This window comes from Acomys russatus, chromosome 14 (genome assembly GCF_903995435.1).
Source record: "Acomys russatus chromosome 14, mAcoRus1.1, whole genome shotgun sequence".
NCBI classification, from domain to species: Eukaryota; Metazoa; Chordata; class Mammalia; order Rodentia; family Muridae; genus Acomys; species Acomys russatus.
The window spans coordinates 53,154,419-53,173,901 of NC_067150.1; the positions used below are offsets into that span (position 1 = coordinate 53,154,419).

The window sequence follows — 19,483 nt, forward strand, 5'->3', positions numbered from 1 at the left end:
GATCTCTGTGAGTTCAAGGCCAGCCTGGCCTACAAAGCGAGTGCAGGACAGCCAAGGTTGCACAGAGAGACCCCATCTCAGGGGTGGGGTGGAAACTGTCCAAATATAATATTATTTTTAAAAAGAGAAAAATCTCTTTTTAAGCTTTGCTTATTTTTATCCTTTATGTTTGAATGTCTTGCCTGTACATATATAAGTCTACATTTATGTGTAGTGCTTACAAAGACCAGAAGAGGGCATCAGATCCCCTGGAACTAGAGTTACAGAGAGCTGTGAGATTTCATGTAGATGCCCAAAGTGAACACAAATCATCTGGAAGATTGACAAGTACTCTTTAGGTTTTGTTTCGTTTTGTTGAGACAGGGTTTTTTGGTTTGTTGTTGTTGTTGTTGTTGTTTTTCTGTTTAACAGAGCCCTGTCTGTCCTGGAACTTGCTCTGTAGACCAGGCTGGCCTCAAACTCACAGCCATCCGTCTGCCCCTGCCTCCCTGAGTGCTGGGACTACAGCCGTGCACCACCACACACAGCCCCAGTCTCTCTCTCTGCCTCATGGCTGTGAACTATCAATCCATAGCTACTCCACAGTACCCTTTCAGCTACTGCTCCAGCGCCATGCCTGCCGGCTGCCTTTCTCCCTGCCATGATGGCCATGGACTCTGAACCTGGAAGCAAGCCTCCAGTAAGAGCTTTTACAAGTAGCCTTGGTCATGGTGTCACTCCACAGCAAGAGAAAAGTAACAGTTTCTTCCAAACCCTAAATTCTGTCATAGACAAACTCATTTACTTGGCTTGTTTCCTTGTTTTAGGGGTAGTGGTGCTGGAGACTGAGTGTGGGCACCTCATACACCGGAGGCCAGCTACACCCCAAGTGACCACTTCAGACTATAGTGGGAAAGGGACAGACGTTCCCCCCACACTCAGGACGAACATGTTTCTAACAGTCACTTGTCTCAGCAACCAGTTATTATGCTTGCTTTTTTTTATCCTATCTCATTTGGATTTCTGACGCAAGACAAGGCTAGTACATTAATCACACCTCTAAGAGCTCAGATCTCAGTTAGACCTGTTCATCTTGGAACACTAGGATCCCCCTAACTCCATCATGTCTACAAAAAGATAGTTTAGCTAGATATGATGACACATGCCTGTAATCCCAGTACTAAAAGGCGAAGGCAGAAAGACAACTACAAGTTCAAGGCCAGTCTAGATAACAAAAATAGTTAACTTAGGCGGGTTGTTGGCAAGATGCCTGAGCCAGGAGAAGCACTTGCTGCCAAGGCCGAAGACCTGAGTTTGATCCCCAGGACCCCACAGAGGGAGACAACTGACCCCTGCAAGTTACCTGCTGACCTTTATGCACACCCTGAGGAGTGCACACACACAAATAAAATGTTCATGTTATTTTTTTTTAAGATAGAAGATTTAAGAGCTAAGTTTAATAGTCAATGTTATTTCACTGCTTAAGCAGAAACCACCCATTGATAAATACAAACTGATGTTCTACGTTGTTGACAGTTACAAGGAAGTACAGCATTCCACTCACCAGCTTCACGTAATCTGTTCCCTTCTGCTCTAGTCCGGTTGGTTCTCTCACTTCCAGCAAGATCTACCAGAGACAACTGGCTTATAGTAATTTGTTCTTTTTCCTGAAAGGGATAAAACCAACAATCTAAGCTAAATTATACTGCATAACAATGTTCTTTAAGATTCAGTTAACACCCTTGGTAGTGGCGCACACCTTGTCTCAAACAAAACAAACAAAAATCCAGTTATAACATGGCATTAAGTCTTTTTTTTTTTTTTTTTAAAGATGTATTTATTTATTGTGTATACAGTGCTCTGCCTACATGTACACCTGCAGGACAGAAGAGGGCATCAGATCACATTATAGATGGTTATGAGCCACCATGTGGTTGTTGGAAATTGAACTTAGGACTTCTGAAAGAGCAGTCTGTGCTCTTACCCTCTGAGCCATCTCTCCAGCCCGGCATTAAGTCTTAATGGACACTATGTGCACAATACAAATGCCCAGAATGGCAGAGGATGCACGATACAGAACAGTTTGCTCGAATGAGCACCTGTCTGCTACCTGGATGTCCTCAGACACTAGATGACTTGAGAACAGAGACTCTGTTCCATTCTGTTATCACCAGGTATTTATACTCCAGGACTGGGAATTGTAAGCTTTGTCTTCAGCAATATACACAACACAACAAGACAAAAGCCACCCCCCCAAAAGACTTATTTAAGATAATATGGTTTTAGGTTTGTATTTTGGTTTTTTTGAGACAGGGTTTCTCTGTGTAGCCTTGGGGACTTGCTTTGTAGACCAGCCTGGCCTCGAACTCACAGTGATCTGCCTGCCTCTGATAATATAAGAATTTCACAGCACTCAAACATGAAAAAAAAATGAAAGTCAGGACAGACAGATGCTCAGTAGTTAAGAGCACTGGCGGTTCATATAGAGGCCCCAGGTACAGTTCTCAGCACCCACGTGACAGCTTAGAGTCATTTGTAATTCCAGTTTCAGGGGATCTGGTGCCTTTTTCTGGCCTCCACAGGCACCAGGCACACACGTGTAGTGCACAGACACACATGCAGGTAAAACAAAAATAAAGCTTTAAAAAAAGAAATGAAAGACAAGAAGCACCTACATGGTATTATGCTATCTCAGGAATTCACACGCCTAGCACAAAGGAAGAGTCATTCACAGGAAATTGGGCATGGAGACTTGTTTGTGGCCATTTTCTGACTGGCATTTATTGAGCACTAACTAAGCCAAGCAGGACAAGAACGTCATACCGCTTCCCTTAATCCTCACAGTCTTATGAGAAGATTCTACAGGCAGGTCAGACATCTGAGGAATAGGCAGGAGTCAGAATTCAAATCCTAGTAGACCTCAGAACGCTCCTGTCAGCCTGGACATGGTCACACTAAGCCGTTAAAATCACATCCAGAGAAGCAAGACTTTAGTCCCGGGAGGGGAGGCTGAGTCAGGGAACCTGAGCTCCAAGCTACATAGTGAGGTTCTGTCATTAAAAAAACAAACAAACAAACAAACAAACAGACAAACAAAGCCAGGTATGGTGCTGCATGCCTTTAACTCTGGCTGTCAGGAGGCTGAGGCAGGTGGACTCCTATGAGTCTGGGGCCAGCTTTGCCCATATAGTGAGAAGTAACAACAACAAAAAAGGGAAACAAACAAGAGGCCATGGATTCAAAAACTAGCAAGGAGAAGTGTAGGGGAGGGTTTGGGGGGGAAAGGCAAGGGAGGAATGACCTAATTACATTATAATCTCAGAGATAAGAGGAAAGAAAAATGTTCAGGGTCATCCTGGCCTCATTAAATGAGACTGACTCACACAAAGCAAACAACACCTAACACAACACAACACACAGGCTTACAGATGTTTTTGTTGCTATTGTTTTTGGATTTTGAGACAGGGTTTCTCTGTGTAGCTTTGGTGGTCCTGGATTTACTTTGTAGAGCAGACTGGCCTCAAACTCACAAAGATTTGACTGCTTCTGCCTCCCTGGCACTCTTAGAAACTTTAAAGGCTTTGCAGACCCTTTTCACAACACAGCCAGACCCGTGTACCACACGTGGTCTGCACTATGATCACAGACCTAATAGGCAGAGCCCTAAACAGCACTACTGACATGGAAAAAAAAAGAAAAAAGTCATCAACCATATAGCTATTAACTCTAGAGCAATCTTCATCACCATGGCGGCCCCTGATTTAGGTCATCTTCAGAAACTTAGAGCTGAATTTAAAAAGACAAGACTCACATACAAACATTACCTGTAAGACATTGTCTCCATCAGCATCCAGGGGAGCTTGGACAAGTTTAATGCTGAACACACTGTGTGAACGACTGGACTCTCTATTCAAATGGGTGTTAGCAATACGTCTCTTTTTCTGACCTATGAGGACAGAGAAACCACTGATTATACCCGAACTCAGCCATTTATTATACCTGCTCTCCGATAAATCCACAAGGACTACTATCAAATTGCAGCAACAACTTTAAGGGTTAAAACCATCAGTTTAAGCAGGGCACAGTGGCGCACGCCGGTAAATCCCAATACTCAGGAGGCAGAGGCAGGTGACTCTCTGTGAGTTTGAGACCAGCTTGGTCTACAAAGTTAGTCCAGGACAGCCAAGGCTACACAGAGAAACCCTGTCTCAAAACAATAAAACAAACAACAACAAAAACCAGTTCACAGTTTTCAAATTCTAGGTGTTTCTAACCTCTCCAAAAAACTTCAAAAGCCTCTTCTGTAGATTTCACTTCTACTTCTGTACATCCTGCAACATACATGTTGTGGTTCTTATCTTCTCGGAGCGTTTTAGACTGTGGGAGCCTGCAGGAAAGAAAGAAAGGGTTAGTTCCCTAAAGACGATACAACTGTCTTCCTGTAAGACTAAGATTAAAGTGCCAAGCACACAATATTGCCTTTCTTCTCCGCTCAATTATAGAACCCAGAGCCTCATGCGAGCAAGCTCAGCGCTGTGCTACCAAGCACATCCCCAGCGAGCTCAGCGCTGTGCTACCAAGCACATCCCCAGCGAGCTCAGCGCTGTGCTACCAAGCACATCCCCAGCGAGCTCAGCACTGTGCTACCAAGCACATCCCCAGCGAGCTCAGCGCTGTGCTACCAAGCACATCCCCAGCGAGCTCAGCGCTGTGCTGCCAAGCACATCCCCAGCGAGCTCAGCGCTGTGCTACCAAGCACATCCCCAGCGAGCTCAGCGCTGTGCTGCCAAGCACATCCCCAGCGAGCTCAGCACTGTGCTACCAAGCACATCCCCAGCGAGCTCAGCGCTGTGCTACCAAGCACATCCCCCGCTTTTCTTAACCCTAGCTCATGTTCTAAAAGCTGAATAGTCCATGCGCCGCGTAGTCCTGACACATAGTGAGGGCATTCTGGGGTTTATGACAGAGGCACCACATGGCGAGACAGAACAAGCATGCTCCCATGACATCCATCCTTTAATGGATGTATATTTACATAAGATTCTCCAAAGAAATGTTAGACTTGAAAAACAAAACAAACATGATTATACAGTCAAGATTAGTTATAAAGCAGGAACCAATTCTGCCTTTGACATTTGCTCTAAGCACACAAAACACCACAAGCAATTAGACTACAACAGCACTGTGGTGCCACTGTAGGCACCCAGGTAGGCAGCACAGCAAGCACTTCCCTCATTTACAAGATCAGGGTATACAACTGGCTCTGCCCTTCACAGCAATGCAGATAAATAAATTCAGAAAGGGCTTAGTGTATGCCAGGAGTGACCATGCTCGAAAAGAGGCATGGTGAATTCTAGTCTGCAGTCAGTCGGTTGAAGGTTAAGTAAGAGTGCTTGCCTATTTTGTTTTGGTTGACTTTTTTTTTTAATGCCTTTATTTTACATGTATGGATGTTTTGGCTGTGTGTAAGTCTGTATACCACATGTAGGCCTGGCACCCACAGAAACTAGAAGAGGCATCGGATCCCCTGGAACTGAAGTTACAGATGGTTGTGAGCCACCACATGGGTGCTGAGAAGCAAACATGGGTCCTCTGGAAAAGCAGCCAGTGCTCTTAATAACTGAACCATCTCTCCAGCCCCATGTTTTAGTTAATTTTATTTATCTGGGCTTGAATGTGTGGGGGTCAGAGGACAACCTACAAGTCAGTTCTCTCCTTCTACCATGTGGGGTCCCGGGGTGGACCTCAGGCTGTCAGGCAGCAAGCACCTTTACCTGCTGCACCTCCTCACCAGCCCCACACTCGGTTCTGTGAATGGTGAGGAGGCAGACATTTACCAGCCGCCATCACTGATAAAATCAAGGGAGGGCTTAGAGGTAGCCGCCCGCCCACCGGCAAGGAAAAGCAAACTACTTACAAACATGCCACATATGCCCCCCACTAGTGTTAACTACACCCTTCTCCCTAAGGAGAGTCAATATCATCACATACGCAGACTCTGCGTTCCTCATAGGTGTACTGCAGCCGTTCCACCTACCGAAGGAACAAGGGAGACATTACTGCTCTAGAGTAAGCAGCATTTCGGTCTAGACTAGTGACAGTGACAATGAAGCCCACTTAAAACCCTCTCCTCAGAAAAGGAGAGCTAACACCATCCTCACATTAAATCCACACTCGCGCTACACAATCTAAGCGCACACGAAAGACACCCCAGGAAGGCACTCTTGTCTTCTTTGCATGACTAAATCAACCAAGACAGTATCACCCAAAGCAATGTCACACAGACCGAGCCAAACAAACTGCAAACACTGAGACATAGAAATAACTGGCAGTGCTGGGAACAGTGAGGGCACACCCTTAATCTCTGTGAGTTCAGGGCTAGCCTGAGCCGAATTTTAAACAAAAAGAAAGAAAGTTAAGTGGTAGCAATGAACAACATCACAAATTTTTAGGTAAAATAGATAGACACAAAACTGGAGCTGAAACAAAGGACAGTTAAAATGCATGTGTGAAAACATTTTGTAAAATGGGAAATTTAACAAATATAAAAGGCCTTGCCTCACGCCAGGTGTGGGGGTGCACACCTTTAATCCCAGCACTGGAGGTAGAGGCACAGATCTTTGTGAGTTCAAGGCCAGTCTGGTCTACAAAGAGTCTAGGACAGCCAAGGTTGTTACACAGAGAAACCCCGTCTCAAGAAACAAACAAACAAAAAAAAAGGGCTAGAGAGATGCCTCAGTGGTTAAGAGTGCCACCTGCTCTTCCAGAGGTCCTGAGTTCAATTCCCAGAAACCACATGGTGATTCATAACCATCTGTAATGTGATCTGATGCCCTCTTCTGCCCTACAGATATACATGCAGGCAGAATACTGTATACATGATAAGTAAATCTTTAAAAAAAAAAAAAAGCATTGCCTCTCATCTCTCTACCCCACCCCAACCCCTGAAGACAGGGTTTCTCTGTATAGCCTTAGCTGTCCCGGACTCTCTTTGTAGACCAGGCTGGCCTTAAACTCACAGAGATCCCCCTGCCTCTGCCTCCCAGAGTGCTGAGATTACAGGTGTGCACCATGGTGCTTAGTGCTTGGCTAGGTATTTCTCTCTTAATTCCAACATTCCAGAAGCAAAGACAGATGGGTAACTTCAAAAAGAAGCCCCTTTATACAGCTTGCACTTGAAGCTGGGTTTGGTGATGCTCACTGCTATCCCAGCACTTAGAAGCTGAGGTAGGACGAGCACATGTAATTGGAGGCCAGCCTGTGCAACAAAGCAACACCGCCTCAGGAACAAAACAGTGCTCATCGGAAGAGTGGCTGAGGAAAACGAAAGCAAAAGACTCAAGACCTTCAGACTTAATTCACCTAGCCACTTTATACTTATTTTACCAATCATTAGTAGTTCAAAGATTCTAAATGAATATCCTTTTTTGAAATGCGATTCTGTAAGAGCCATAGAAATTATTAAGTATGGCCTCAACCATGCACTTTTCATATTAGTGAACACATTGACGGTCATGGAAATCAGTCTGTTTTCAGTTTAATGGTTTTTTTTTTAGATCTAGCCGTTTCCACAGCACACATGTACACATATGTTATATGTAAGACAAAGGTCTTTATTTTTATTTATGTTCTAATCGGCTGCAGGAGCACAACATGTAAAACCATCCTTCAGCTAGAGAACCAAACCACCCACTCAAAAGCAATATATTAGTCACCCTTGTTCTCCAGCACAAAGAGAGGTACTTCAGTAAAGCCGCGTGGTAACTGGTCTTCAGATTCTGCAAGGCATACCTAAGGACTAGCGTTTACCTCTGGCAGAATGACAGTGCAATGCAGCTTTACACTCATCGGCAATGGATAAGCTAAGAATTACTTGTTTAGACCAGGATCCATTTCATAGAACTCACAAAGACACAGAGGTTGCAAAACTCCCAGCACTGTCAGGGAGTTGAAAAGTGCCCCAAATACTGCCTATAAAATAGAGATTTGTCTTACACCTACCTAAGGCTAGGTTTTCAAAATCAAATTCCAAGACAGAGTTTCAGATCACTAGGCCTTAACCTGCTGGCTTACCAATACAGCTACAATCTAGTTAAGAATAAAAGTATTGCTGGGTGGTGGTGGCACATGCCTTTAATCCCAACATTCAGGTGGCAGAGGCAGGCATGTCTCTGTGAGTTCCAACACAGCCAGGGCTACACAGAGAAAAGTATTCATTGAGCATGACTCTATGATTATTATTTCTGTGCATTCTGAAAACAAATGCAAAACAAACATTACTCCCATTTAGACCTAAAGAACCGTGGCTTGATAAGGGCAGTTTTCCAGCGTTAACCAAAGAAGACTCTCTTCAGTACTTACTTGGGCTTTATGGGATCAAACGGCACTTCTTCCAATAGATCATATATGTAATTATTATAGATTTCGATGTAAGAGACAAATACGCCATAGACACTGTCCTCATCAACCTCTTCTGCTTTGCAGAATTCTTGTACATTTATCATATCTGCAAACTCTGGATCTGCCTGTCGCCTAAAACAAGAAACAGATCCCCTGAAGTCAAATTTTACCCACTGTGAGTTAATAGTAAAAGTAGATAGTACCTGTGTTGGCTGGCTTTACATCAGCTTGACACAAGCTGGAGTGTTTGGGAAAAGGGACTCTCAATTGGAGAAAATACCTACCTCTATGAGGCTGGCCAACCGACAAGTCTGTCCAGCATTTTCTTGATTAATGACTGATGTGGGAGGGCCCAGCCCACTGTGGGCAGTATCAACCCTAGGCTGGCAGTCCTGGGTTGTATGAGAAAGCAGGCTGAGCAAACCATAGGGAACAAACCAGTGAACGGCCCTCTTCCATGGCTTCTGCATCAGCTCCTGCTTTGAGTTCTTGCCTGAATTCTTTCCGTGATGGACCGTTACTTGGAAGTGTAAGATCAAATAAATCTTTTCCTCCCCAAGCTGCTTTGTTCAAGATACCGGAGTGAAAACAAACTCTAACAAATGTTCTGTCTTAAAACTGAAGTCATAAAGCAACCTTATTCAGATTCAGGGTGAGTCAAGGATAGCCTGAGCCCTCAAGAGTCACAATGCAGGCGCAAACATCACAGAACTCAACCGTAAGAGCAGCTTTGCTAATTCGTATTCATCTTCCCCAGACCTACAGAGACTACAGGACAGAATTCCACCCAACCTGGGTCACAGTGACGCTACTCACTTGCTAGAGGGAGTCTTTGGAATGGGCATGGCTTCTCTTTTCTGCCGCTCTAACAAGGCATCAACTTCACACTGTATTTCCATACTGTTCCTATCGTTAGACTTAAAAACCTAAAAGAGAAGTCAAAAAAAAAAAAATTAAAAAAAGACTTTTGAAAAGAACTTTACTTAAAGGACAGAAACACCTAAAAATAGGAATTTGAGCTTTGGGGGAGGAGCATATGAGTTGCTGGCCTGCAGCTCTTAAGTCTCCTGCTCCTACCTCCCAAGTGCCGCCGTCATAGGCGTGCACCCACCATGCCCACCACATCTGAATATATGTAAGGTTCAAAGTATCTCCGAGGCTTTTGCTCTTCCCCAGTGCCACCGCATCCAGAGATGGCTCAGTCCTGTCTCTGTCTACAGTGACCGTCACCACCCAAAGGAATTGTACTTACATAACGTTTTGCTTGAAATGACCCTATGCTGTTAAAGATCATGTTCAAACAACGAGGAAGCAGGCCTCCGTACCCTGGGGAACCTGTCATTGTGTGGGTCTTTCCACTCCCCGTCACACCATATGTAAACAAAAGACCTACAGTGTAGCAAGTAACAATGAGTTATAGTCTTGAAGGCTCACACAACATTTCATTATATTTAAAACACTGGAACTAACAAACCCAAAAAAGGGCATCGCTCTAATGAGTTAAATCTGAATTTTATGTCAAGCCAAATATATAAATACTAAAAAAAAAAACTTTATCATAAGATCAGAGAATTCAACTACACTCAAGAATCATACCGTTCTTGCCATGAATGAGGTCATCCACCAAGGGATTAGCTACAACATCAAAAAGCTCCTTCTGGGTGGTATGAGTGCCAAATACCCGCTTAAACGAATACTGAGTCTGAGGAGAGAAGAGAACCAACAAACACATGAAACACATCTGTTCTACACTTGGAATGTTTCTGTTTATCATGGATACAATGCTCTTCCTGTATATGTGCCTGCCCACCAGAAGAGGGCACCAGATCTTACTATAGATGGCCATGAGCCACCATGTGGTTACTGGGAATTGAACTTAGGACCCTTGGAAGAGCAGCCAGTGCTCTCCACGTCTCAAGCCATCCTTCCAGCCCCATAAATAAATACATTTATTAAAAATTTCAGACATTACAGTTTTCTATTTGTTGCTGCTTTCTTTTTTTTTTTTTTTTTTTTCTCTCTCTCTCTTCTTTTGAGTGTGTTTGTATGAAAGAGTCTATATCTAGTCATAGCTGCCCTAGAACTTGCAATGTAGACCAGGCTAGCCTTCAATTTTCAGCGATCTTCCTGCCCCTGCTTCCAAGTGCTAGGATCACAAGCATGCACCACCACCCCTATCCAAGGTTTTCTATTTTTTTCTTTACAAAGGTGTAGCAAAAGCCAACAAGCTGGCTCAGTAGGTAAAGGCACTTGCCACCAAGCCTGAGAAGCTGGGTTCAATCCCTAGAAACCACATGGTGAAAGGATAGAACGGTCTCCTATAGGTTATCCTATGACCTCATAAGTACCGGCCACACACACAGACAGACAAAAATAATATAAAAGGACATTGCAAATAGAACCGCAAAATAACAAGTGTACAGTATTTTACAACTGGAAATGAGTTACAAATATAATCTTATCTGAGTTTTTTGTTTGTCTGGTTGGTTTTTTAACTTTCCAGACAGGGTTTCTCTCTGTAGCCTTGGCTGTCCTGGAACTCAATTGGTAGACCAGGCTGGCCTCGAACTCAGAGATCCACCTGCCTCTGCTTCCTGAGTGCTGGGATTTAAGGTGACTGCCACCACTACCTGGTGTTATCTAAGTTCTTATACAAAGTAAATGTTATTTTTAACACTGTATGCATGTATACACACACATATAATTCTTTAAGACAGTCTCATATAACCTAAGGTAGTCTTGAGCTCACTATGTAACCAAGGATGAACTTGAATTTCTGATCCTCCTGCCTCTACCTCCAGAGTGCTGAAATTGCAAACATATGCTACCATGACAGTGGGACATTTGTTCCAGATCCCCCATGAAACCAAATTTATGAGGATCCCAAAGTGCACTATTTAAATGGCATAGCAATTGTCTTTATCTTTTCTTTTCAAGACAGGATTTCTCTGTTACACAGAGCCCTAGCTGTCCTGGTCTCTCTTTGTAGACCAGGCTGGCATCAAACTCACAGCAATCAGCTTCCTCTGCCTCCCAGTGCTGGGATTAAAGTCATATGCCACCATGGCAGGCTCATTTGCCATTTAATAAACTTTAAGCCAGGCCAGCCTGATCTACAAAGTGAGTCCAGGACAGCCAAGGCTACACAGAGAAACCCTGTCTCGAAAAACCAAAAAAGAAAAAAAGAAAAAACTTGCCGGGCGTGGTGGCACATGCCTTTAATACCAGCACTCAGGAGGCAGAGGCAGGCAGATCGCTGTGAGTTCGAGGCCAGCCTGGTCTACAAAGTGCGTCCAGGATGGCCAAGGCTACACAGAGAAACCCTGTCTCGAAAAACCAAAAAAATAAAAAATAAAAAAATAATAATAATAATAAACTTTAAGCCACCCTAGGTTGCCATTATACAATGGTTACTCTTCTGTGTTACATAGAGAATGACAAAGAAGCATCTGTCTATATTTAGTACAGATACCTATTTTTTTTTTTTTCTGAAGGCCCTGGGGGGGGGGGGGCAGTACACATAACTGGGGACTAAACCTAGGGCCTTCCTCATATATGAATGGCTAATGCTCTACCAGTGAGCTAAATCCACAGCCCATTTCTGAAGACTTTAAACCCACAGTTAGTTGAACTCATGGAAGTGAGATTTTTACATTTTGGGAGAAAGGCACAGACATATACAGACATACACATATATAAAAGACTCTTCTATTCTTTTGTTTGTTTGGTTTTGGTTTTTTGAGGGTTTTTTTGAGACAATGTTTCTCCATGTAGCTCTGGCTGTCCTGGAACTTGCTCTGTAGACCTCACAGAGATCCGCCTGCCTCTGCCTTCTGAGTGCTGGGATTAAAGGCATGTGCCACCATCACCCAACCTGTTTATTCTTACTTTAAGTGCACAAGTGCTTTGTCTTCATGCATGCATGTACTGTGTGCATGCCTGGTGCCCATGGAAGCCAGAAGAGGATGTCTGATCCTACCAAGTAAGAGCTAAAAGAAGTTACCATGTAGGTGCTGGGAACCAAACCAGATCCTCTGCAAAAGCAGCAAGTGTTCTTTACTAGGGAGCCCTTTCTCCAGCCCCTCAAACCACTATTTTATAAATAATAAGTAAGATTAAAAACTTGTCAGAAGCCGGGTGTGTTGGTGCACGCCTTTAATCCCAGCACTTGGGAGGCAGAGGCAGGTGATCGCTGTGAGTTCGAGGCTAGCCTGGTCTACAAATCGAGTCTAGGACAGCCAAGGCTACACAGAGACCCTGTTTTGGTTTTGGAAAAACCAAAAGAAGAACACCTCTTCCTTTGGAGTAATCAAATAAGTGCAAGGAAGTACCTGCTCAAGTCCTGGACAGTAGCAAAGCTAGCTACACAGCAGTGTTCTGAGTACTCAAATCTCCACCAAGCCTTGTGTTTGTATGCACTTTAGACTTATTTGTACAAACTTGAAATTTAGTAAATCAGTATTCAATTCCCATTGTTTCCTCAGAGATCTGCTGCCCCACCAACCTTCCTGATCATTTTTTCTTACTTAATCCCAACTTACTGTTTTGACAAACAGGACAGAAGGTGCATATCCCTCTGGCACTTATATAAAGAACAGGAAAAAGACAAAAGAACACAAGTACAGACATGTATCCCATGATGCTCAGTTCAATAAGAGACCACAAACAATGGTGGTCCCCTAAGATTACAAAGGTGATAAACTCTTTTGCCTAAAGGAAAAAAGCACACCATTATTACTCCAAGAGGTGGTGGCACTCATATAAACAAACCTGTTTTGACAGGTACAGATGTGCCGTGGTAAAACTGCCCACTCTATTCCATACAGTAGTGTGCTGTTATGGTCTAAGAGCAATAGTCTGTGTAGCCTCAGTATCTATTATGGCAATCTATCTAACAAATGCAAGCACACACAGGTCATGTTCACAAAATGGTGAAACTGCCCAGTGACCTCGGTCAGAACACATCTTCATCTTTAAACAATGCACGGCTAGCAAGTGTTATTATACAGGAGGCACACCGAGTGACCAGGGAGTGAGGTGCTGTTTATGCTGGGGTGGTCTGAATATCCTGAGGAAGCAAACTGAAGCTGAGATTCAAGATGAGGGGGCATCCAGCTTACAAGGGAGAAGTCCAGATTATCCAGAGTGGCAGGTAAGCACGATTCTGGCTCACAGAGGATCCCAGGACTGAAAGATAAGGCTGAGGAGATAAGCAGGAGGCCCGCAGAATGGGATTTTACCCATTTATAGACTTTACTCCTTGAGAGATTTTTGCTCAGGGAAATGATAAGATCTCTTTCTGTTGCAAGACCATTCTTGCAGCTCGGTAAAAACCATTAGACAAGATCCTCTGTAAAAGCAGGCAGACCAGAAAGGCCGTGGGTGCTACTCAAAGCATGCCCAGCACACCAGCGCTTGAGAACTGGTTGTTACCAGTCCTCCTTAACACCAAGAGCCATTACTGCCACCTTCCACAGCTCCTCCTCCACCTGCAGTCAATGCACACATCTCCATGCACGGGTTAGAAAACAGCTGTCAGGGAACTCATGCTGTTCCCATCTAGCCCAAGCTCAAGTATCTACTGCTCTGAATCAAGATAAAAACACAGCCGGGCATGGTGGTATCCGCCTTTAATCTCAGCACTCAGGAAGCAGAGGAGGCAGGTGGATGAGGACAGCCTGAGTCCAGGACAGCTAAGGCTACACAGAGAAACCCTGTCTTGAAAAAAAAAAAAAAAAAAGATTAAAAACACTTCCCCACATAGACAGTTTGATTAGTGACCAGCTCGGAATAAGCTAGTGGCAGGAGATGGTCAGGAAAGGACAATCTGAGGATCCACTCTGCAGAGCTGACAGGGTGTCTACATGTGACTCGATATGAGCAGATGTCAAAGGAAAGTCGCTTCTAGGTTTTTTGTGCTGGGCAACTGGAGAGCAATATAAAGGCTAAGAAGAAAACATTTAGAGGGTAGTGGGGCCTCAAGAGCAACTTTCAATATATAAAACTTGAGATGAGTAGGGCAGTGGTGGCTCAGGCTCCTTAATCCAAGCAGAGGCAGGAGGATTTCTTTGAGTTCAAGGTCAGCCTAGTCTACAGAGTGAGTTCCAGGACAGCTAAAGGTACAGAGAAACCCTCTCTCTAAGAAAGAAAGAAAGAAAGAAAGAAATGATTTGGGCTTGCCATAAAATTTTCAGAACCTTTAAAGCCATAGGAAAAATAAAAAGAGCCAGTCCCTGGTCAGGCATAGTGACTCACACCTACCTGTATTCCCAGCACTCAATAGGCCAAGGCAAGTTCTAATCCAGCCCAAGCTAATGTGTGAGATCCTGTCTCAAAACAAAACAAAACCAACCCCAGAAAACAGAAGACAAGAAAGAGGATAAAAATCAGAGCCCTGGACACTAGTGCTCAGAGGTTAGACAGAAGGCAGCAGAGGGTGGGCAGTGACAAAACAACTAAGAGTTGGAGGGAGCTAAGAGAATGCTTCAGGAAGGAACATGCTGGTGAGATAACGAGGACAAATTTGGCAGTGAAGAGGACATGGGAGGTCTAAAGAACAGTACCACTGCAGCAGTGTACACTCTCCTGAAAGGCTGCCCAATGTGGTGGCTCAGGCCTGGAATCTCAGCTTACGGAAAGTAAGACAGACCAAAAGCCACAAGTTTAAAGTCAGCCCAGAGTACACAGCAGACTCTAGGACAGACAGATCAGAGGGTAAGTCCCTGTCTCAACAAATAAAAGAGTGAATGGCAGTTAGAAAGCAGACAGCATGACTCAATCCTCTATTTTCTACATTCCTGTGTTCCCACCGCTTCAGCAAATCTGACTTTCTGCCTTTTTATATGAACTACTTGTCTACCAATTGTCAATTTAGGGTATAAAGCCCGTAAAGGCAGCCTTACTTGGAAAAACTAACAACAAAAAGCAAAGCCCTTCCCTATCAGCTAGTGACTAGCTTCCTACAACATTTGGAAAACTAATAGAATTCTATTTATATCTACCTACCTACCTATATCTTTCTAGAGGAATGTTAATTCAGAATACGGCTGTTCTAGCAAGAGATCACATCCAAAGATCTTCTAGGTCTATGTGATCCGGCTGAAATACAGACACCTTTAATCCAGGAGGCAGAGGCACACAGATCTAAGTTCAAGGCCAGCCTGGTTTAGAGCAAGTATTAGATAAAGAAAAGCTTAGATCCAGGCGTGGTGGTGCATGCCTTTAATCCCAAAGGAACGTAAAAAAAGTTTGTAGAAGGAAGTACCCATGTTTGAAAGTGATATCTAATTGAGTGGCAGAAAAGGTGACAAATTGGAAGATTTGACAGAATAGGATACGCTCAAGAGTCTGGAAAGGAAAGCTACTTAAGAGGCAGTTTTAAGCCACGCATACTGGCGCACACCTTTAATCCTAGCACTCTGGAGGCAAAGGAAGGTAGATCGCTGTGAGTTTGAGGTCAGCCTGGTCTACAAAGCAAGTGAGTCCAGGACAGCCAAGGCTACATAGAGAAACCCTGTCTCGAAAAACCAAAAAGAGGCAGTTTTACAGAGAGAGGAGGCAGATTTTATCAGGACAGTAATAGAGAGATAGGGTGCAGAGCAAGAACTCAGGTGAAGACAGAACCAGCCAGAAAATGAGAAAAGGCCAGAATATTAGAGCAGACTGCTGAGATACTCTGAGGCCAAGCAGAGCAATTCTGGGTCAAGAGAGAAGCCAGATTAAATAAATCAGCTAGGAAAAGAGTTTGAGTCAGAACAGTTGAGTTGAATCACCCAGCCCAGAGCTCAGAAAGAACAAACAACGTGAGCTTATTAAGCAGTAAGTCTCAGAGGCTGAAAACCTTCTAGGCCTAGCTTAGATTGTACAGAGGCTAGAAGCTTCCAGGACTAGGCCTAGGTTAGCAGAAGGAGACAGTAAGCCTTGGAGACAACAACTGAGCCAGGAGAATAAAAGTTACTTTTACCTATCTTTCCATTCATTGTTGTTGCCATTTCTGTATTTGGAGCAGGTCTCCCTCTACAGCACTGGCTGGTCTGGAAGTCATGACCCACTTGCTTCAGCCTCCTAAACGCTAGTACTACAGATGTGAAATATCGTGCTAAGCTTAAACAGATGATTTACAATCTATGCACTACTCTGCTAAATATGAAACCTCCCTCCAACAGCTTGGTAATATACCTCGGTAGTAAGACACTTGGCAAACATGCAGGAGGCCTTAAATTCACTCCCCAACACTGCAAATAATCAACAAAACACTCTCTAGGTACTAAGTATGGTGACACGTGCCTAAAATACCACATGCAAGCTGTGAAGGCAGCAAGCTCACCAGGTCAAGGCCAGACTGAGCTACAGAGAGATGCCTAGCACAGAACAAGGGCCCGGGTTCAATCGATCTCTAATACCACCAAAGTTAAACAATAGCAAAGCTCTCAAGGCATCAAGTGATACACACACCTCTAATTTCAGCACTAGGAGACCAAAACAGGCGGACCAGAAGTTCTAAGGCCAGCCTGGGTGTAGCGGTCTGAATAAGGATGTACCCCCACCCCCAAGATCATATATTTGACAGTTTTGTTGCCAGTTGGTGGGTTGTTTAGGAAGGAGTAGGAGGTGTGGCCCTGTTGGAAGAGGTGTGCAATGGGAGGTGGGTTTTAGGTTTCAAAAGCCCAAATGAGGCCCAGTGTCTCTCTCTTTCTGCCTCACGGCTATAGATCAGAATGTGAACTCTCAGCTACTGCTCCAGTGCCACGCACGCGTGTCACCACGCTTCCCACCGTGATGATCACGGACTTGCCCTCTGAACCGCTAATGCTTTCTTTTATAGGTTGCCCTGGTCATGGTGTCTCTTTACAGCAATAGAACAGTGACTAAGGCACAGTGCCACATGGCGACTATTTTCAGAGAAAATATATGAAATCCCCTGAAAGCCAGGCAGTGGTGGCACACATCTTTAAACCGATCACTCAGAAGGCAGAGACAGGCAAATCTCCGCGAGTTCAAGGAAAGCCTCGTCTGCATAGTGAGTCCCAGAACAGTCAGACCTACATAGCGAGGCCCTGTCTTAAAAATACCAAAGAAAAAGAAAAGAAAGAAAGAAAGAAAAAAAAGGATCCCCTGAAAGCAATCCTTTGATTCCAACATACCAAAAGTCTATCTGTGCGTCCTAGCACTCAGACATCCTAGATAAAGTGGCTAAAGTATTCCTTCCCCCTCTTCACACACACGAGTTTTTAAATTCAAAAAAAGAAAGCTTGGTTCCACTAGGACCGTACCTCCTTGTAGTCTCCATTCCTGTTGAGTCGATACCCCTCAGGCGTGTGGAGCTGCACGGTGGTATTATTGACCACTTCTACACAGCATTCTTGGTCAGGAAAGCTCAGTGGGCGCACCCTACAGTACACCTGGGGAGAGAAAAGTGTTTAAACGAGGTTGCCTTTTTGCCTGCTTCTCTTTTGGGTTTTTCTGTTTGTTTTGGTTTGTCTGTTGACTCTGTAGCCCGAGCCCAGGCTGGACTCTCAGCAATCGCCTGCCTTAGTCTCTTGTTGCTGGGACTGCAGGCTTAAGCCACCATCAATGTTCAGCCCTTAGTTCATTTTCCATTTAAGCTGCTGTCCACTCATCTACAAATATCTGGTCTTCAACACAACCTCAAGTCGTAAAAAAACAAAAAGCTGCAGCTCAGAGTGGTCAAATGCAAAGATGCATTAAATCAAAATAAATTTAGGTTTGAATATTAAACTGTAGTTTCTCTTCACTGTTGTGCACAAATAAAATTGTTCTAACAGAAACAGCTGGAAAAGCCATTAAATTCTTTAGAATTGGATGTCATTTCAAACAGCCAGCTCAGGTGAGCATCGTAGCACACACGTGTAGTCACAGCACTTGGAGGACAGAGGAGCTCATCGAAGGAAAACCTGTCCAGCTGTGCTCACAGCAAGTGGTACAATGGAGACCCAGAGACCCTCTGCAGTGGCAGTGTGGTGTTGGAATTCAAAACACTTCGGAGCAAAGTAACCCTCTTTTCTCAGGAGGAAGTGGTAACAAAGTTGGGTCTCTGTGAACCTTGAGTGCAGGGTTCTCTTTGAGAATGTGGCAGCTACCACATATAGGTGGGAGAAGACTAGGACCTGAGTACAAAGTCCCCACCCCAGGAAAGGAACTGGGCAGGAGTTTCTGATCATTTAACTTGTCAAGTCTAATTAGTGATAACAGGTTTACAGTCAACAACTTGCCCCGACTTTTTTTCTAGGCCAGTTAATCCAGTAGAGAAAGCAAACTTCATGGCTAGAGTCACCTGTATACAATTTAGTGCACCAATGTAACTGAGTGCTGCTCTCTGACCCAAGGTTCACATCACTTCTCCTCCCCCCCCTTTTTTTTTTTTTTTTTCTCCTCCCCCCTTTTAAGCACACACAAGACAGAAACAGACTAACAGACAGACAGATAGACAGACAGACAGGCGCGCGCGCGCGCGCGCACACACACACACACACACACACACACACACACACACACAAACACACACACACCTTACCCCCACTGGATCTTTAAGGTTTGTCTGAGATCCTTTTTTTATTACAGGTTTCCTGGGCATCTTAGCTTTCCTGGTCAAACAAAACAACAAAAACAAGACATAAATCTCAATTCAATACTAACATGCAAGACTTCACAAATTCTAACAATGGTGAACGAGGTTCCTAGGGCTTAAAAAATAAAAAATCATTTCCTAGCAATCCCAAAATACTGGTCAAATAACATGAGGGTAAATAAAGATGAACTGTATTTGAGAAATGTGGCATATGTAATCTAAGTCAATAAAGTTGTGATTGGGAAAATATTTTTTGATACTATAAGTACCCAGGGAACTTTTTTTTTTCTGCAATGCTGGAGAGCAAATTCAGAGGTTTGTTGATGCGGGACACGCGCTCTACCAGGAACACCCCAGCTGCTTCCTAGTTTATTAGTTCTCTATTTAAAAGGCGGTATATTATCTTGAGCAACAATTTTACAGTCACTACAAATGTGATGAGTTTACATTTAACTTTATACTGGTGCACAAGCAGTGCCAGTAGCCATTACCTCAATGATAAAAAGGCACACGAAT

General features: G+C 44.0%; 1 protein-coding gene across 1 annotated transcript in view; it reads right to left on the reverse strand.

Annotated features, from left to right (window-relative positions):
* The window catches only part of Kif23 (kinesin family member 23), a 31,157-nt gene that overhangs the window by 10,265 nt on the left and 1,409 nt on the right, over positions 1 to 19,483 (reverse strand). The window contains exons 2-10 of the mRNA XM_051156619.1: positions 18,914 to 18,983; positions 17,652 to 17,780; positions 9,976 to 10,081; positions 9,632 to 9,768; positions 9,196 to 9,305; positions 8,341 to 8,511; positions 4,254 to 4,366; positions 3,804 to 3,925; positions 1,544 to 1,646 (exon numbers count right to left, since the gene is read on the reverse strand). Coding sequence (XP_051012576.1) covers positions 1,544 to 1,646; positions 3,804 to 3,925; positions 4,254 to 4,366; positions 8,341 to 8,511; positions 9,196 to 9,305; positions 9,632 to 9,768; positions 9,976 to 10,081; positions 17,652 to 17,780; positions 18,914 to 18,983 — 1,061 coding nt within the window. The remainder of the gene's footprint in view (positions 1 to 1,543; positions 1,647 to 3,803; positions 3,926 to 4,253; positions 4,367 to 8,340; positions 8,512 to 9,195; positions 9,306 to 9,631; positions 9,769 to 9,975; positions 10,082 to 17,651; positions 17,781 to 18,913; positions 18,984 to 19,483) is intronic.